The sequence below is a fragment of the Elephas maximus genome, chromosome X (genome assembly GCF_024166365.1).
Source record: "Elephas maximus indicus isolate mEleMax1 chromosome X, mEleMax1 primary haplotype, whole genome shotgun sequence".
NCBI lineage: Eukaryota > Metazoa > Chordata > Mammalia > Proboscidea > Elephantidae > Elephas > Elephas maximus.
The window spans coordinates 96635981-96653482 of NC_064846.1; the positions used below are offsets into that span (position 1 = coordinate 96635981).

Consider the following 17502-nt stretch of genomic DNA (forward strand, 5'->3'; position numbering starts at 1 on the left):
GCTTAAAATAACACTTTTATTATCTTGCAATTTTTGTTTTTTCATGGGTCAGCAATCTGGGCGTGGCTTAGCTGGATCCTCTGCTTCAGGGTCTTTTGCTCCACTACAAAGTCTCAGTCCTTGTTGTACTCTCTTCTGAAGTCTTGACTGGGGAAAGGTCCACTTCCAAGTTTACTTACATCATACATAGATGTTGATAGGATTCAGTTCCTTTTGGGTTGTTGGACTAAGGCCTAGCATTCCTCAATAGCTTTTGGCCATAGGCTGCCCTCTGTTCCGTCTCTTGTAATCCTCCCCAGCATGGCAACTTGCTTCATCAAAGCCAGCAAGAGAAAGACTACTAGCAAGACAGAAATCGTAATCTTTTGTAATCTAATCACAGAAGTCATATCCATTCAAAGTTGAGGTATTGTATTGATTAGAAGCAAGTTATAAGTCTTGCCCACAGTCAGGGGGAGGCCATTACACAATGCTGTGACTACCTAAAGGCAGAGATTGTGGGGATTTTCTTAGAGTTTATCTGCCACAGTGTTCCATTTATTTAACTATCCTTTTATTAATGAATACCTAGGTGGTTTCTAATTTTTTCTCTAATATAAACAGTGTCATCGTTTTTGAAGTGAGGTCTTTGTGAACTGGCCCAAGAATTTTCTCTGGAAAATATTTCAAAGTGGAATTTCTAGATCTAAGGGCAAACAGCAGTGTGTGAATGTTGACTCTTTTCTACCACCCTCACAAACACTGGGCATTTAACAATTTGTTTAGTATTTTTCAGAACTCATATCTCTGAGTTTGTAGTTCTTTGATTCTTAATAAGGTTGAGTATATGTTCACAGTTGTCAGCTATTTGGTTTGGCTACCAGAAACAAAAACCCATTTCTACTAGTTTAAGATTTGAAAAAAAAAAAGGAAGAGGCTGTTTTTTTGCAAGAACATAGAACACAACTTCATAAACAAATCATCACATTGCTTTCTGAGAGATGGAACACCGTTCATCCCAAATCTTGGCAGCCATATTCTTCTGCTGTCTCTCTAGAGACCGCATCTCTGCTTCTCTCAGCCCATCTGCTCCACTTTCTTCTCCTTCCTTACTGATCAGATCCTGTTCTTACTCAGAGGAGTATGCTTCCTCATAGCTTTCTTTTGGTTTGCAAATTAAAACATATCCATTATGAAAAATTTAATTAATGTAGATGTCTATAAAGTCAAATGTGAAAATTTAACTCTACCCAGTCCCTTCTCTCAAAGATATCAGCAATGAAAAGTTTGATGTGTATCCTTCTAGGTTTTTTTGCCCTATGAATGCTGCTGCTAATAATGACAGGTTTGACAATAGTACTGTATTTATGGTAGACATTAAGATTAGGGAAGCTGGGTGAAGGATATATGGGAACTTGCTGTACTGTTCTTACAACTTGTCTGTAAGTCTAACATTATTTCAAAATAAAAGCTTTTAGAAGTGATTTTAAATATTATCTTCATTATTGAGGGGCTGTATAGTGTTATGATTAAGAATGTGGACTTTCCAGTGAGATTACTTGGACTCTAATCCTGCCCTCGCACTTTTTAGCTATGTGACTTGAGTGAGTCACTTAACCTCTCTTTGCAACTCAGTTTCATCATCTAAAAAGTGTAAGGATTAAGTAAGATAATAATGTAAAGTGCATAGGTTAGTACATGTTACCTTGTCAATGCTGATAGAAAATAAAATTAGAATGAATGTTTAAGATAAAATAATGGCCCAATGTTAAGGTTCCATCTCTTAGATCCCATGGATGTCTGCTTTGATGAAAAATTTTGAGAAGCACAGTTCTAGATGCATAGGCCTAGAATTTTCTCTCTGAGTTACAATTCTCAGCCCTTCTAATCAACTATTGAGGGGCCTTCCACCTCCTTGGAGGCCCCAATAGGATTTAAGCCTATCAGGAAAGTAGCTGCAGTGGCTAACCAACTTGTTGGCATTCCTTAATATGCATTGTGGGTACACATATGTATTGTACATTTGCTACTATTAGTGCCTTTTATTCAAGGATTGTGCATCTATCTGGTGGATGTTTAATGGCTATGAATTGCTAATGGTGATGTGTGTTTTTATTTTATGCCAGGACTTTGGGATTTGGGAACGTGGAGACAAGACCAACCAAGGTATCTCAGAATTGAATGCCAGTTCAGTTGGAATGGCCAAGGTAATTTTATTTGCTTATTTGTATCAAGTATTGATTAAGGAAGACTGGAACACCTTTGACAGTTGCCATAGATAAAGAATTAAAGTGAATGTGGACCATCATTAAGTTAAATGTTCTTTTAAATCCCAGTCAAAATTCAGATTCACCCATAGAACTATGAATATGTAGGTGAAAACTTCTTTCATAAACTTCAGATTTGTATATCCCAACTGTTTTTATAGTACCTCTCTACTGATATGTGCCATAAGGACCTCAAAAAAACATGTTAAACTAAACTCATCATCTCCACTATTACAAAAACAAAGAAAAGGAGACTCTTACTCCTTTCATATACCCATTTGATAAAGCTTGGTATGAGGGAATGATCTCTGAGTCTTCCATTCCCCTCACTCTTCCTTCCTCCTCCTCCTCATTATCATCATTATTACCTTTCCACTTGGCTCCTTCTTTCCATTCCCACAGCCACTGCCTTAACTCCATGTCTCATCTTCTCTGGAAATACCAAGAAGGCATAGAATACGATAGCAGAAATAGGATCAAACATTTATTGTGATGATAAATATGCATGATTTAAAAACAGGAATGGGAAAAATCAGCCATTGGAGGGATTAAAAAACAGAAAGATGGGCAAAGTAAAGTCTGGCAGACAAAAAGAGCAGGAGAATTCAAAACAAAAATTATTACATAGAACAACAAAATTCTAACTCACCAAGAAGACCAGACTTACTGGTCTGACAGAGACTGGAGAAACCCTGAGAGTATGGCCCCCCTGGGCACCCTTTTAACTCAGTACTGAAGTCACTCCTGAGTTTCACCCTTCAGCCAAAGATAAGGCAGGCCCATCAAACAAAACAAGACTAAATGGGCGTGCCAACCCAGGGGCAGGGATGAGAAAGCTGATAATGGGGAGCCCAAGGTTGAGAAGGGGAGAGTGTTGACTCATCACGGGGTTGTTAACCAGTGTCACAAAACAATATGTGTATTAATTATTTTACGAGAAACTAATTCGCTCTGTAAACCTTCACCTAAAGCACAATAAAAAAGAAAGAAAGAAAGAAAACGTATTACATAGAACAAAGAGGACAAAAAGGGGCAAGATAGAACTTAAAAAGGCACAACCCATAATGAGAAAGTCTGATCTGGAATGTAGTTTCAGTGAATATAGAGCAAAATATGTTAAATATATGAGGCAAAACAAATAAAATGGGATAATTTAACAAAAAACATTGCCAGGCAATCAAGTAGACTAAAAATAAGATCATAGAAAATTTGAACTATACAACTGTCTTAGTCTGGGTTCTCTGAAGGAGCAAAACCAGTGAAGTGTATATAGATATATAGAGAAATTTTTTCAAGGAAATGGCTCAGACAATTGTGAGGAAATGACTCATGCAGTTGTGGGGGCTGTCAAGTCCCAAATCCATGAGTCAGGCAGCAAGCTAAAGACTTCTGGCACGCTGAAGCCTTTTGCTGGTTCATGTAGTTGCAATGGCTGGTGGATCCAAAATCTGCAGGTCAAGCAGCAGGCTGAAAGCTTCTCTTGTCCCAAGAACTGGAGGTCAGGGGATGAGAAGAAGTGCAGGATCAAAAGCAAGCAAGCTTTGCCAGAACATCCATTGATATACTGGAGTTAGGCCCCACCCCCAAGGAAACTCCCCCTTTTAACTGATTGGCTGCTCACATCAGATCACAAAATGGAAGATGATTACATAGTGTTTGCCAAACCACTGGGAATCATAGCCTACCAAGTTGATACATAGCAATAACCATCATAATAGTTAATATGGTTAAATTATTAAACCTATAAAATGTCCTCTAGGTAAATTTTTTTTAATGTTTTTTAATTATAAAAACATTAAAAGTGGTACAGATATTGTTTATTTTTAAAATATGAGATCATACTATACCTACTTATGTGTAACCTGATTTTTTTAATTTTTATTATTTGTTGTTTTCACTGAACAACATAAGTATCCCTCCATGTTATTTCATACTGATAAATCTAGTTCATTATTTTCAGTTTCTGTATGCTATTTAATAATTTCCGTATTAATGGAATTATCTCTATTTTTTCTTTTTTACTATTCCAAATAATGCTTTAATAAGGATCCTTTTCCATATATCCTGGTGAACTTGTAGGATAGGTTCCTAAAAGTGGGACCACTGAGTCAAGGGATGTACACTTTAAAATTGCCTTTCTAAATTTCCTCCACTATTTAACACTTTTCACCATCCATATATGAGAGTTCTGCTTTCCTTAAACCCTCACTAGCTGTGGATATTATCAATATTTTTGAATAATTTGACTTCAAACAATTTTTTAATCACTGACACTTCTTTTTTACTTTTCATTTTGAAATAATTTCCGACTTAGAGGAAAGTTTCAAGAATTGTACGAAGAAGTCCATATACCCTTCACCCAGGTTCCTCGCTTGTTAATGTTTGCTTTGTTTCTCTCTCTCTCTTTCTATATATACATGCGCATGTACACTTATTTTTTTCTGAGCCGGTTGAGAGTAAATTGTAGACATGATGCCCCATTACTCTTGAATACTTCACTGTGAATTTCTCCAAAGACAGTCTTCCATAACTATGGTATAATCATCAAAATAAGGAATTAACACTGATATTACATTACCACCAAATCCACATATCCCATTCAAATTTCTTTAATTGTCTTAATAATGTCACTTTTAGCAAAAAAAGAAAAAAAAGTTCTCGTGATTCAGGATCCAATCCAGGATAACATCTTTCAATTAGTCTCTTTGTTTTCAGCAATCTCTTTAGTCTCCTTCAATCGGGAACCATTCTTCAGGATATGCTTGCATTTCATGACTTTGGTATTTTTTAACAGACCAGTTTTTTTAATAGAATATCCCTCAATTTGGTTTTGTGTGGTTTTTCTTCATGATTAGATTCAGGATATATATAGTTTTTGAAAGAATACCATACAGGTGATGCTGTATCCTCAGTATATCATCAGTAAGCACATGATGTAGATTTTGTCCCATTATTATTTTTATTATGTTATTGTGCTTTAGGTGAAAGTTTACAGAGCAAATGAGTTTCTCATTAAACAACTAATATACAGATTGTTTTGTGACATTGGTTGCCAACCCCATGTTGTGACAACACTCTCCCCTTCTCAACCTCGGGTTCCCCATTTCCATTTGTCCAATTTTCCTGCCCCTTCCTGCTTTCTCATCTTTGCTTTTGGGTTGGTGTGCCCATTTAGTCTCATATCCATGGCTCAACCACGTGTGTTAAGTTTGTTCCACAGGCATGTCAAATCTTTGGCTGAAGGGTGAACTTCAGGAGTGACTTCAGTACTGAGTCAAAAGGATGTCCGGGGGCAGTACTCTCGGGGTTTCTCCAGTTTCTGTCAGACCAGTAAGTGTGGTCTTTTTTGTGAGTTAGAATCCTGTTCTACATTTCTCTCCAGCTCTGTCCTGGACCCTCTATTGTGATTCCAGTCAGAGCAGTCAGTGATGGTAGCTAGGCACCATCTAGTTGTTCTGGACTCAGTCTGGTGGACGCTGTGGTAGTTGTGGTCCATTAGTCCTTTGGACTAATCTTCCCCTTGTGTCTTTGGTTTTCTTCATTCTCGTTTGCCTCAAATGAGGTGAGACCAGTAGATGTATCTTAGAAGGCTGCTCACAAGCTCTTAAGACCCCAGGTGCTACTCACCGAAGTAGGGTGTAGAACATTTTCTTTATGAACTATGTTATGCTTTTTGAGCTAGATATCCCCTGAGAAGATAGCCCCCAGACCTCAGCCCAGTAACTCAGTCCCTCAGGGAGTTTGGGTGTATCCGTGAAGCTTCTGTGACTTTGCCTTGGTCAAGTTGTGCTGACTTTCCCAATATTGTATACTGTTTTACCCTTCACCAAAGTTACCACTTGTCTATTGTCTAGTTAGTGTTTTTCCCTCCCTATCCCTTCCCTACCTTGTAACCATCAAAGATTGTTTCTTTCTGTGTGTAAACATTTTCATGGGTTTTTATAATAGTGGTCTCATACAGTATTTGTCCTTTTGTAATTGACTTATTTCACTTAGCATAATGTTTTCCAGATTCATCCACATTGGGACATGTTTTGCAGATTCATCATTGCTCTTTATCATTGCAATGAACACGGGTGTACATATGTCTAGTCATCTGACAGCTCTTATTTCTCTAGGATATATTCCTAGGTGTGGAATTGCTGGATCATATGGTGTTTCTATTTCTAGCTTTCTAAGAAAGGGCCATATCGTTTGCCAAAATGGTTGTACCATTTTGTACTCCTAGAAGGAGTGCATAAGAGTTCCAGTCTCCTCACAGCCTCTCCAACATTTGTTATTTTCTGTTTTTTCAATTCATGACAGTAATGTCGGGGTGAGATGGTACCTCATTGTAGTTTTGATTTGCATTTTTTTTAATGGCTAGTGATTGCAAGCATTTCCTCACGTGTCTGTTAGCTACCGAAATATTTTCTTTGCTGAAGTTTCTGTTCATATCCTTTGCCTATTTTTTAATTGGATTATGTCTTTTTGTTGTGGAGGTATTTAGTTTTCGTATAGATTTTACAGATCAGACCTTTGTCAGATATGTCCTACTCAAAAATTTTTTCCCAGTCTGTAGATTCTTCTACTACTCTTTTGGTGAAGTCTTTTGAGGAGCATAAGTGTTTAATTTTTAGAAGATCCGAGTTATCTAGCTTATCTTCTGGTGTTTGTGTATTATTAGTTATGGTTTGTATCCTGTTAATGCCTTGTATTAGGGCCTCTACTGTTAATCCTATTTTTTCTTCTATGATCTTCATAGTTTTTTGTGTTTTTTTTTTAGGTCTTTGGTCCATTTTGGGTTAGTTTTTGTGTATGGTGTGAGATATGGATCTTGTTTTATTTTTCTGTAGATGGACATCCAGTTTTGCCAGCACCATTTGTTAAAAAGGCCGTCTTTTCCCCATTTAATGGACTTTGGGCCTTTGTCAAAGATCAGGTGACCTTAGACCGATGGATTTACATCTCAGCTCTCGATTCTGCTCCATTGGTCAGCATGTCTGTCATTGTTACCAGTACCACGATGTTTTGGCTACCGTAGCTATATAGTAGATTCTGAGGTCAGGCAGTGTGCGGTTTCCTAATTTGTTCTTCTTCAGTAATGCTTTACTTATCTGGGGCCTCTTTCCTTTCCATATAAAGTTAGTGATTAGTTTTTCCATTTCATTAAGGAATGCTGTTGGTATTCGGATCGGGATTGTTTTGTATTCGTAGATTGTTTTGGATAGAACTGGCATTTTCACAATGTTGGGTCTACCTATCCGTGAGCATGGTGTGTTTTTCCATTTCTGTAGGTCTCTTTTGGTTTCTTGCAGTAATGTTTTGTAGTTTTCTTTGTATCAGTCTTTTACATCCCTGGTTAGATTTATTCCTAAGTATTTTACTTTTTTTTAGGGGCTATTATAAATGGTATTGCTTTCCTGATTTCCTTTTTGTAATTTTCTTTATTGGTGTATAGGAATCCAACTGATTTTTGTATGTTTACCTTGTATCATGCTACTTTGCTGAATCTATTAGTTCCGGTAGTTTTCTTGTGGAGTCTTTAGGGTTCTCTACGTATAGTATCATATCATCTGTGAATAGGGGTAGTTTTACTTCTTCCTTTCCGATTTCAATGCTCTTTATTTCTTTTTCTTGCCTTCTTGCTCTAGCTAGAACTTCCAGCACAATGTTAAATAGGAGTGGTGATAAAGTCATTCTTGTTTTTGAATGTTGTCTTTGATCACTTTATTAAGGTAGTTTCTGCCAGATTTTTCCATTCTAAAATTTCTATTTTTCTGTGTATTTTTAGGTCTTAGCTTAGATGTTACTTTCTCTGGGAAGCTTTCCAGAACTGTCCCCTACCTGCAGGACTAGGCCAGGTCTGTCTCATAATTGAGGAACTACAGATAACTAATAAATATTTGAAAGAAAATTCAACCTTGTTAGCAAGTTAATACAATGAATGCAGCAGATACACTATTTTTTTGTATCAAATTAATAAACTATTTTAAGGTAGTACTTTGCATTAAGGAAGATACTGTCATACACTGCTGATGGTGGTTATTTTGGTATAACTTGCATGGGAAGTAATTTAGCCTTATGTGATAGTGTTAAAACTTATTCATACCCTTTGACCTAATGATTCTACTTCAGGGAATTAATACTTAGGAAATAATTCAAAATGAAAACAGATAATCCTGTTAGTTTAACAATGTTTATTGAGAGCCTACTATGTGCCACGCTGTGTGCAAGGCATTGGTGAAACTAAGGTGAAAAACACAATCCCTGACCTTATGGAATTTGTATTCTTAGTAAGAGATGTTTATCAAAGCTCTGTTCCTGAGAGCGCAATATTAGAGGAACCCAAATTTCCAACAATTGGTAAATAGTTAAATATATGAGAGAATATTATGCAGAAATAGTTTTTGATAACATAGAGAAACACTTATGCTATAGTGTTAATTGAAAAAAGTTAGATACCAAATCTTGATATATACAAATACGTGTAGAAGATCTAATAGGGAACTTAAAAAATGTGAACAGTGGTTGTTTTGGATGGCTTTTTTCTTTTTGCATATGTTTCTGTACTTTCAAAATATTTTACAAGGATTTAAGTTTTATAATCAGAAAGTATATTTAGAAAAGCAAGAAATTAATAAAGAAATTCTATCTAAAAATATAGAAAAACATCCTTTGTCTTGGTGACAGATGATTTGCATCTTTAAGTCAAACACCCATAGTGTCTTTTATGGAAACTCAGCTATGGGACAACATCTAATGGTTGTTGCGTTAGTATCTTCTAGCCGTACGACTTCTAGGATTTCTTACACGTTGGTATCTTTCTTGGTGCTTCCCTGTCAAAAGAATGGTTTATGATAAACTCATCTGTGCCATGTGTCAAATTGATTGGTGCTTCACTCGATAGTGCTACATCTCCATCTTACGAACTCTATGTCTAGGACAATATTGGGTACAAAGGGAAACTCGGAGACCCCTGGGGGAAAAGAGTAACGCTATTGTATTTTCTTTTAAGTATATTCAAAAGTAACATCATGTGCATTGATGAGATACTGGGTTACAGGGAGAAGAAATTTTATATGTGTGTGTCTATACCCTTTACACACACACACACACTCATGTGTGTATATAATATATATTTCTAATGCTGAAATTATGCTTTCCTTCTTTGCTCCTCACAGGCAGCCCTGGAAGCATTGGATGAACTGGACCTTTTTGGTGTGAAAGGTGGGCCTCAATCGGTTATCCACGTCTTGACTGATGAGGTGCAGCACTGCCAGGTAAGAGAATAATGGATTGATTACGTTCTATCAAATTATATTCTTATTCAGACTCAGACTTAGCATGGGATTTAGATTAAGAAATCCGGAATAAGAGTATGTCATCTGATTTATTACCATGTATCAAAATATGTTTTATCAATATCCTATATTGAGATAAGCTTGATATAGCATGGGTTATAATGTAGATTATAGTCCTGTTTTCTAAACCGGTGTTATAAAGGTATCCCACCATAGCACATGGAATCCTGCACTGCTGTCATGCTATCTTCATGAGTATCTCCTTTTCTAAATATACAAAAAGAATACAAGGTGATAAATTTACAGTGCTTTTCTTGATAGTGGCTTGGAAACATTCTCACATCTCTGGTTGGCTCTAGGGTTAGACATTTGGAGATTAGACTGTTTAAGTGATAAATAGGTATCTTCAGTTTTGTTTAGGATTACTCTTTGTATTTGAAAGATTAAAGCTCATCTCATTCCTGATTCAAGATACCTGTAGTGTTCTAGTGAATATTATAACTCACCTTTTAATTTTGAAAACACAAAATTTTATGTGTCAGGAGAATAGGAGCTGAGCCTTCCCCATCCTGCTTCTCAGCAGCTCCACGATCTCTCAATTTTATGCTTAAATAGTTGCAATGGAACAACATGATTTGGTTGGGATTATAATGTTAGAGTGTCCTTTATCCATTAGCAGCTGTTTAAGCATCGGGATAGGGAAGCATTGATGGCAGGATTAAGATCATGATGACTTACAGAAATAGCTAGTTTTCTAAGCTTTGGGTTTTCATCGGAATGATCCTCTTCCATATAAATCTTTCGAAACTGAAGCTGTTCATTTATAATCCCAAGGTATTTACTAATGTGCCACATTTGACTTCATTTCTCTTAGTCTATTCTGAACTCGATACTTCCCCGGGCTTCAACATCCAAAGAGGTTGATGCTAGTCTACTTTCAGTTATTTCCTTCCCAGCCTTTGCAGTAGAGGATAGCCAGTTGGTAGAGCTTACAAAACAGGAGATCATCACCAAGCTTCAGGTATGCTCATATATGTTTTCTTTTCTGTGGAACTGTGACTTTAAGGGGGAATTAGAGTATTTTGAGGTCTTGACCATGACCTGTGTCAGTGATTTAAAGAGCCATTTAATATTTTCAATTGTCCTTTTATAAATAGTTTCTTTTAAACCCTGTCTAAAAAGGTGTTAAAATGCCTGTAGTCATTGCTGGTAGGGTTGCAAAATGGTATAGCCACTTTGGAAAATAATTTGGCTCCCAGGTAAGTATACTACAGAAATGAAAACTTCTGTTCACACAGAAATATGCATGCAAATGTTTATAGATGCTGTCTTAGTTATCGGAAACCCTGGTGGTATAGTGGTTAAGAGCTACGGCTGCTAACCAAAAGGTCGGCAGTTCGAATCCACCAGGTGCTCCTTGGAAACTCTATGGGGCAGTTCTACTCTGTCCTGTGGGGTCACTCTGAGTCGGAATCAACTCAACGGCAGAGGGTTTTTGGTTTGTCTTAGTTATCTAGTGCTGCTATAACAGAAATGCCACAAATGGGTGGCTTTTATAACCAGAAATTTATTTTCTCACAGTTTAGGAAGCTAGAAGTCTGAATTTTGGGTGCTGACTCTAGGGGAAGGCTTTCTCTCTCTCTTTGCTCTTGGGGAAGGTCCTTGTCTCTTTTTGGCGTCTGTTTCTTGGTTCCTTGGAGATCTCATGTCTTGCCTCATCTCTGCTTGCTTGGTTGGTTGCTGGTTCAATGTGCTCTTTTATGTCTCAAAGGCAACTGACTTAAGACAAACCCTATACTAATACTGTCTCATTAACATAACAAAGAAAACTCATTTTCAAATGGGACTATAACCAGAGGTGTAGGGGTTAGGATGTGCTATATATATTTTTTGGGGGGGGGGCATAATTCAATCTGTAACAGAAGCTTTAGTCGTAATCACCAAAAACAGGAAGCCGTCTTCAACAGAGGACTAGATAAACTGCACTATATCCATACAATGGAATAATACTCAACAATAAAAAGGAATGAGCTATTGATCTAAGCAATAAAATGGATATTCTTAAGTATATTTTTCTTAGCGAAATAAAGCCATACCCAAAAGTCTACATATTGTATGATTCCATTTATATGACAGTAGAAATGGAAAAGCTATAGGGAGAAAAACAGAACAATGTTTTCTAAGGTTTGTGAGGAGAGATTATGTATAAAGGAATAGCACAAGAGAATTTTGAGTGTAATGGAACAGTTCTCTGTGAAACAGTGCTGGTTGACACATGATCAATGCATTTGTCAAGATAATGGAGCCATATACCATAAAAAGTAAATTGAAAAAGAAGGGGGAATTTTGGGGCAATGGTGGCATAAATATACCATCATTCCAACCTTCCTGCACAAATACAACAAGGAAATGGTGCTTGGCTTAGGGGAACTCTGAATCAGGGAGCAGGGGACAGCAGCGGGGAGCTGCAGACAGGCAAAAGTCAATGAATCATCAAGTCACAAATTGTCTCCCACAATCCCTACCCCACTCTTCAGCCACAAGGGCTACGGGCTGCTGTGAACTTAGGATGCAGTGCCAGCAAAAGAGCCTGCTGCCCTAGCCACAACACCCCCCTGCCTGTACAAAGACACAGAACTCCAAGCTTTTACTCTAAAGTCAACGAGGCGGAACTCCCTGGGGGCCTGTTTGAAGCATGCCAGCACCTCCACTACCCAGACACTATCAGCTACAAGACTGCCACAAATTGCTACAGAAGGCCAGTTTGGTGGAGTCTGCACCCATAGTCAACACTTTACCTGACTCCTTGTGCACCCCGTAGCTCAGGTGTCAGTAACCAACAGGGCAGATCTCCCAGGGTATCAGCTTGGGTCTGCCTGCTCTCCTTTCCTGTTGACACTGAGGAATGCTGACTGAGGCTGCTGTGTGCTAGGAAGCAGGCGTCTTGAGTGGAGGCTACATCCACAGCCAACCTACTATGGGATGGGTTCTGATATTAAGAAGGCAGACCTCCCGGGGGTCTGTTCAGAGTGTGACAGACCCTCCCCCACTTGGTAACTCTTGACTGCTGGACTAATATGAACTCCTACAAAGGTCTCCTACAGTGAAGCCAGGAGGGGGGTCACCTAAGAGGAGACTGCTCCCCCCACCACCACAGGGCCACTGGAGCTTTGAAACCAACAAGACAGATCTCTCAGAAGTCCTTCTTGGAGAGTGCCAGCTCCTGTTCTTCCTGAAACAGAGGAAAGTTGGCCTGTGCTGCCTGCCCCTGAATGCCAGCTCAAGTATAAACCGCCCCCACAAAGCAGGGAAGGAAGCCTTGGGCAAAACCAAAGGGTGGCATCCAGCCCCCAAGAGGGCTCACTGGATGTGGGTTTTTGAGTGAAAAGTGGTTGCAGAAACAGAAGGGAAGGGAATAATAACCAGAGAGAGGACTATGCCGCTGGTGGATGGATTGATTAGTGTGTGATATCTCACCTGAGTGACAGTGCCACCTAGTGGATAGATTGGCCACAACATGTTCTCTGGTGTTTTGGGGAGACATTGAAAGTTAAAAACCAAGATCTGGAACTTTCGAATCCTAATTAAACCAGGGAAGGAAAGGGAGCTATCACAGAGAGGGAGAGGGAATAAGAAAAGGCCAAAAGCTCTGACTGCCTAGGTGGTTTTTTTTTTTTTTTTGCAGAAAATAGTGCAGGCAAGACACCAAATACTGAGAACTGAGAAAGTTATCACCCTCAAAAAATCCAGCGCCCCAACAAAAAAATCAGATGGCACACAAAGAAAAGAGAAAGGATAGCCCATCTTAATGAACATGACAAAGGGAGTGAAAGCACACCTACAGAAGACAAAATAATGAAAAGAATGAAAGACTATAATACAACAATGTTAAACATAATTAAAGAGTTAAGGGAAAACATGGACAAAGATGTGAAAGAAATAAGGAAAGCAATGCAAGGACAAAATGAGGATCTGAAAAAAGAGATAAAAAGACACCAAACAGAAATTTTGCAACTAAAAGGGATAATAACTGAAATGAGAAACATAATAGGACCTACCAACGGATTTAATTAGGCAGAAGAAAGAATCAGCGAATTAGAGAATGAGATAATTAAAATTACAGAGGCTGAAGAGCAACAAGAACGGAGGACATGAATCTATAAATCCAAAAATCTCAAAGAACCCCAAGCAGTATAAAGCCAAAGAGATTTACACCAAGATACATCATGGTTAAAGTCTCAAAAAGTAAGGATAAAGAGAATTCTGAAAGCACTGAGAGAGAAGCAGTCACATAAAATATCCCCAATAAGATTAAGTGCCAGTTACTTCTTAGAAACATTGGAGGCCAAAGGCAGTGCAATAATACATTTAAAGTACTGAAAGAAAACAAACAAAAATCAACCAAGAAAATTATACTCTGCAAAAATATGCTTTAAGAAAGAGGGTGAGATTAAAAGATTCCCAGACACTGAGAGTGTTCATATTCACCAGACTGGCCCTACAAAAAATACTAATATGGGTGTTCTGCAGATGGAAGGGAAAAGACACTAAAAAGTAATTCAAAACCATATATAATAAGAAAGATCCCTAATAAAGGGAATTGCATGGACAAGTATTAGGGCTAGCAATAAGGTACTCATGCTTGGTTATTCTAATTGTTTTGTCCTACATGCTTCTTATAACAAAGGTATAAAAAACAAGGATAAAATTATGTTACAGGGCACATGAAATATAAAGACATAATTAGTGATAACAGCAACAAAATGAGGGTGGGGAGAAATGGTATAGGTATAGAAGCTCTAATATGCTACTGAAGTTAAGTTAGTACTAACTTACCCTTGGATATTATAAATACAGGCTGTGAAATGTAATATTCATGGTAACCACTAAGAGAATATCTTAAAAAAACATGCAGAAAAGGAAAGGAGAAGGGAACCAAATGGCTCACTATAATAAACCAACAAAACAAAAGCAAGAGGTAGTGAATGACAAAGACAAAGAAGGCTTAAGACTCCCAAAAAACAAATAAAATGGCAGAAGTAAGTCACTTCTTATCAGTTATTACAGTGAATATAAATGGACTAAATCCTCCAATCGAAAGGCAGAGAGTTGCAGAATGTATAAAAAATTATCCAGCTTATGCTGTTTATAAGATATACCTTAGATGCAAGGACACAAATAGGTTGAAGGTGAGATAATGGAAAAAATTATTCCATGCAAACAATAACTACAAGAGGGCTGGGGTTCCAATCTTAATATCAGACAAAGTAAACTTTAAGACAATCCATTAGAAGAGATAAAGATGAACTTTATACAGTGATAAAAGGATCAATTCATCAAGAAAATTTAACAATCATTAATATATATGCAACTAAGGTTGGAGCACCTAAATATATAAAGCAAGCACTGATAGAATTGGAGATACAGATAGCACTACGATAATAGCTGAAGACTTCAATGCACTGCTGTCAATATAGGATGGAACATCTAGAAAGAAGATCATCCATGAAACAGAGAACTAGAATGACAGTATAAACCAACTGGACTTTACAGACATATAGAACAGTATAATATACATTTTAGTCTAGTACACATGGATCATTCTTCAGGATAGACCACATGTTAAGTAACGGAGCAAGTCTTGACAAATTTTAAAAGATTGAAATCATGCAAAACATTTTCTCTGACCACAATGGAGTGAGGTTAGAAATCAATAACAGAAGAAAAAAACAAAAACTGGAAAGTACACAAACATATGGAAATTAAACAACACACTTTTAAAATACAAATGGGTCAAGGAAGAAATCAAAAGAGAAATCACAAATTTCTTAAGTCAAATGAAAATGAAAGCACAACATACCAAAACTTATGGAATGCAGTGAAGGCAGTTCTCACAAAGTTATAGCAATAAATGCCTACACGAAAAAAGAAGGATCTTCAAATCAACAGCCTAACTTGACAACTACAGGAACTGAAAACAGCAAACTAAATCTAAACCTACCAAGAGAAAGGAAATAACAATGATCAGCGCAGAAACAAAATCAAAAACAGAAAAACAATAGAATCAACAAAACTAGAAGTTTATTCTTTGAAAAGATCAGTAATATTTACATACCTTAGCTAGACAAAGAAAAGATACAAATAAGCAAAACAAATGAAAGAGGAAGCATTACAACTGACCCAATAAAAATAAAGAGAATTATGACAGAATATTACAAACTATACGGCAACAAAGGATAACCTAGGTGAAATGAACAAATTCTTAGAACCACACAACCTACCTAGACTGACTCAAGAGGAAATAGAAAGTCTCAGCAGACCCATAACAAGTGAGGAGATGGAATCAGTGGTCAAAAACCTCCCAGCAGCAACAACAGATCTTGAACTAGATGTCTTCACTTGGGAATTCTAGCAAACATTTACAGACGAATTACCACCAATCCTGTTTAAACTCTTGCAAAAGATTGAGCAAAAGGAATACTTCCTAGTTCATTTTATGAAGCAAACATAACCCTGATACCAATACAAGACAAAGACACCACAGGAAAAGAAAACTACAAGCCAGTATCTGTTATGAATAGAGATGTGTGTGAGTGTGTGTGTGTGTGTGTGCGCACGTGCATGTTTAGAGAGAGAAATACAGACATGCTTATCTACCTACATATATTTCCTAGCTTTGCTGTGAATGCATAGATCCAATGGCACCCCAGTGGCAGTGAGCACACCTAGTACCCAAATTTTGGTTTCTAAACTCATTCTCAATAAAAGGAACCAGGGCTCCTAGCAGAAGCAGTTGTTTCAAGGACTGAGGCAGAGAAGATACAAGAGGAGCCTGGAGCATCTTGTGGTCCCAGGCAGTAAGAAACTACTTTAAAAAGGGTGGAATATGTAAAAGGATACAGGAACCAACCTGAAAGTGCTCCCAGTGGCCAAAGCCGAAACAATTTGGTCAAAATAACTGTTATAGTATTGGATTATAACCTAAAGAATGAACAAAATATCCATGAGTCCATACAGATATAAATAAATAACTGAGAAAATGAATAAATTGGAGACACAAGACACATGTTCCTTAAGAAGAATTTCAGTTAATAAATGTTGAAGGAATAAAGGAAGCACCAAATTGTAATTAGGCAGACATCACAATGATAAATGTTTCAGGCATGATCTACTGACGGATGCTAAAATCAGTGTGCAAATATTTAAGCAGAAGAGAATATTTGCACAGTCCCAAAATACCTTCCCCCAAATATTAAATAGTTTGTTGTTGTTGTTAGGAGCTGTTGAGTTGGTTCTGACTAATAGTGACCCCAAGCACAACAGAACAAAACACTGCATGGTCCTGCACCATCTTCACAATCATCAGTATGTTTGAACCCATTTGTCTTAATTATCTAGTGCTCCTGTAAGAGAAATACCACAAGTGGATGGCTTTAACAAACAGAAATTTATTATCTCACAGTTTAGGAGGCTAGAAGTCCCAAGTCAGGGTGCCAATTATAGGATCAGACTTTCTCCCTCTGTTGGCTGTGGTGGAAGATTCCTGCCTCCTTTCAACATCTGTGGGCCCAGCGTTCCTTGGAGATCTCCATGTCTCTTGGCATCGGTTTTCCCCTGGGTCTAGGAGCTTCTCAGCGCAGGGACTCCAGGTCCAAAGGAAGTGCTCTGTCCCAGGCTCTTCTTTCTTGGTGGTAGGGGGTCCCCCTCTCTCTGCTCACTTCTCTCTTTTATATTTCAAAAGAGACTGACTCCAGGTACAACCTAGCCCTGTAGAGTGTGTACTGCCTCATTAGCATAACTGCCTCTAATCTTGCCTCATTACCATCTTAGAGGTTAGGATTTGCAATACACATAGGATAATTATGTCAGAGTACAAAATGGAGGACAACCACACAGTACTAGGAAACATGGCCTAGCCAAGTTGACACACATTTTTGGGGACACAGTTCAATCCATACCACCAATGTTGTAAA

The 17502-nt window shown here is 37.7% G+C and overlaps 1 protein-coding gene across 5 annotated transcripts in view; it reads left to right on the forward strand.

The window, feature by feature from the left end:
• Positions 1-17502, forward strand: part of PHKA1 (phosphorylase kinase regulatory subunit alpha 1) — a 201289-nt gene that overhangs the window by 37528 nt on the left and 146259 nt on the right. For all 5 annotated transcript variants that reach the window (XM_049873293.1, XM_049873294.1, XM_049873295.1 and 2 more), the window contains exons 6-8: positions 2106-2186; positions 9410-9508; positions 10404-10550. In XM_049873293.1, coding sequence (XP_049729250.1) covers positions 2106-2186; positions 9410-9508; positions 10404-10550 — 327 coding nt within the window. The remainder of the gene's footprint in view (positions 1-2105; positions 2187-9409; positions 9509-10403; positions 10551-17502) is intronic.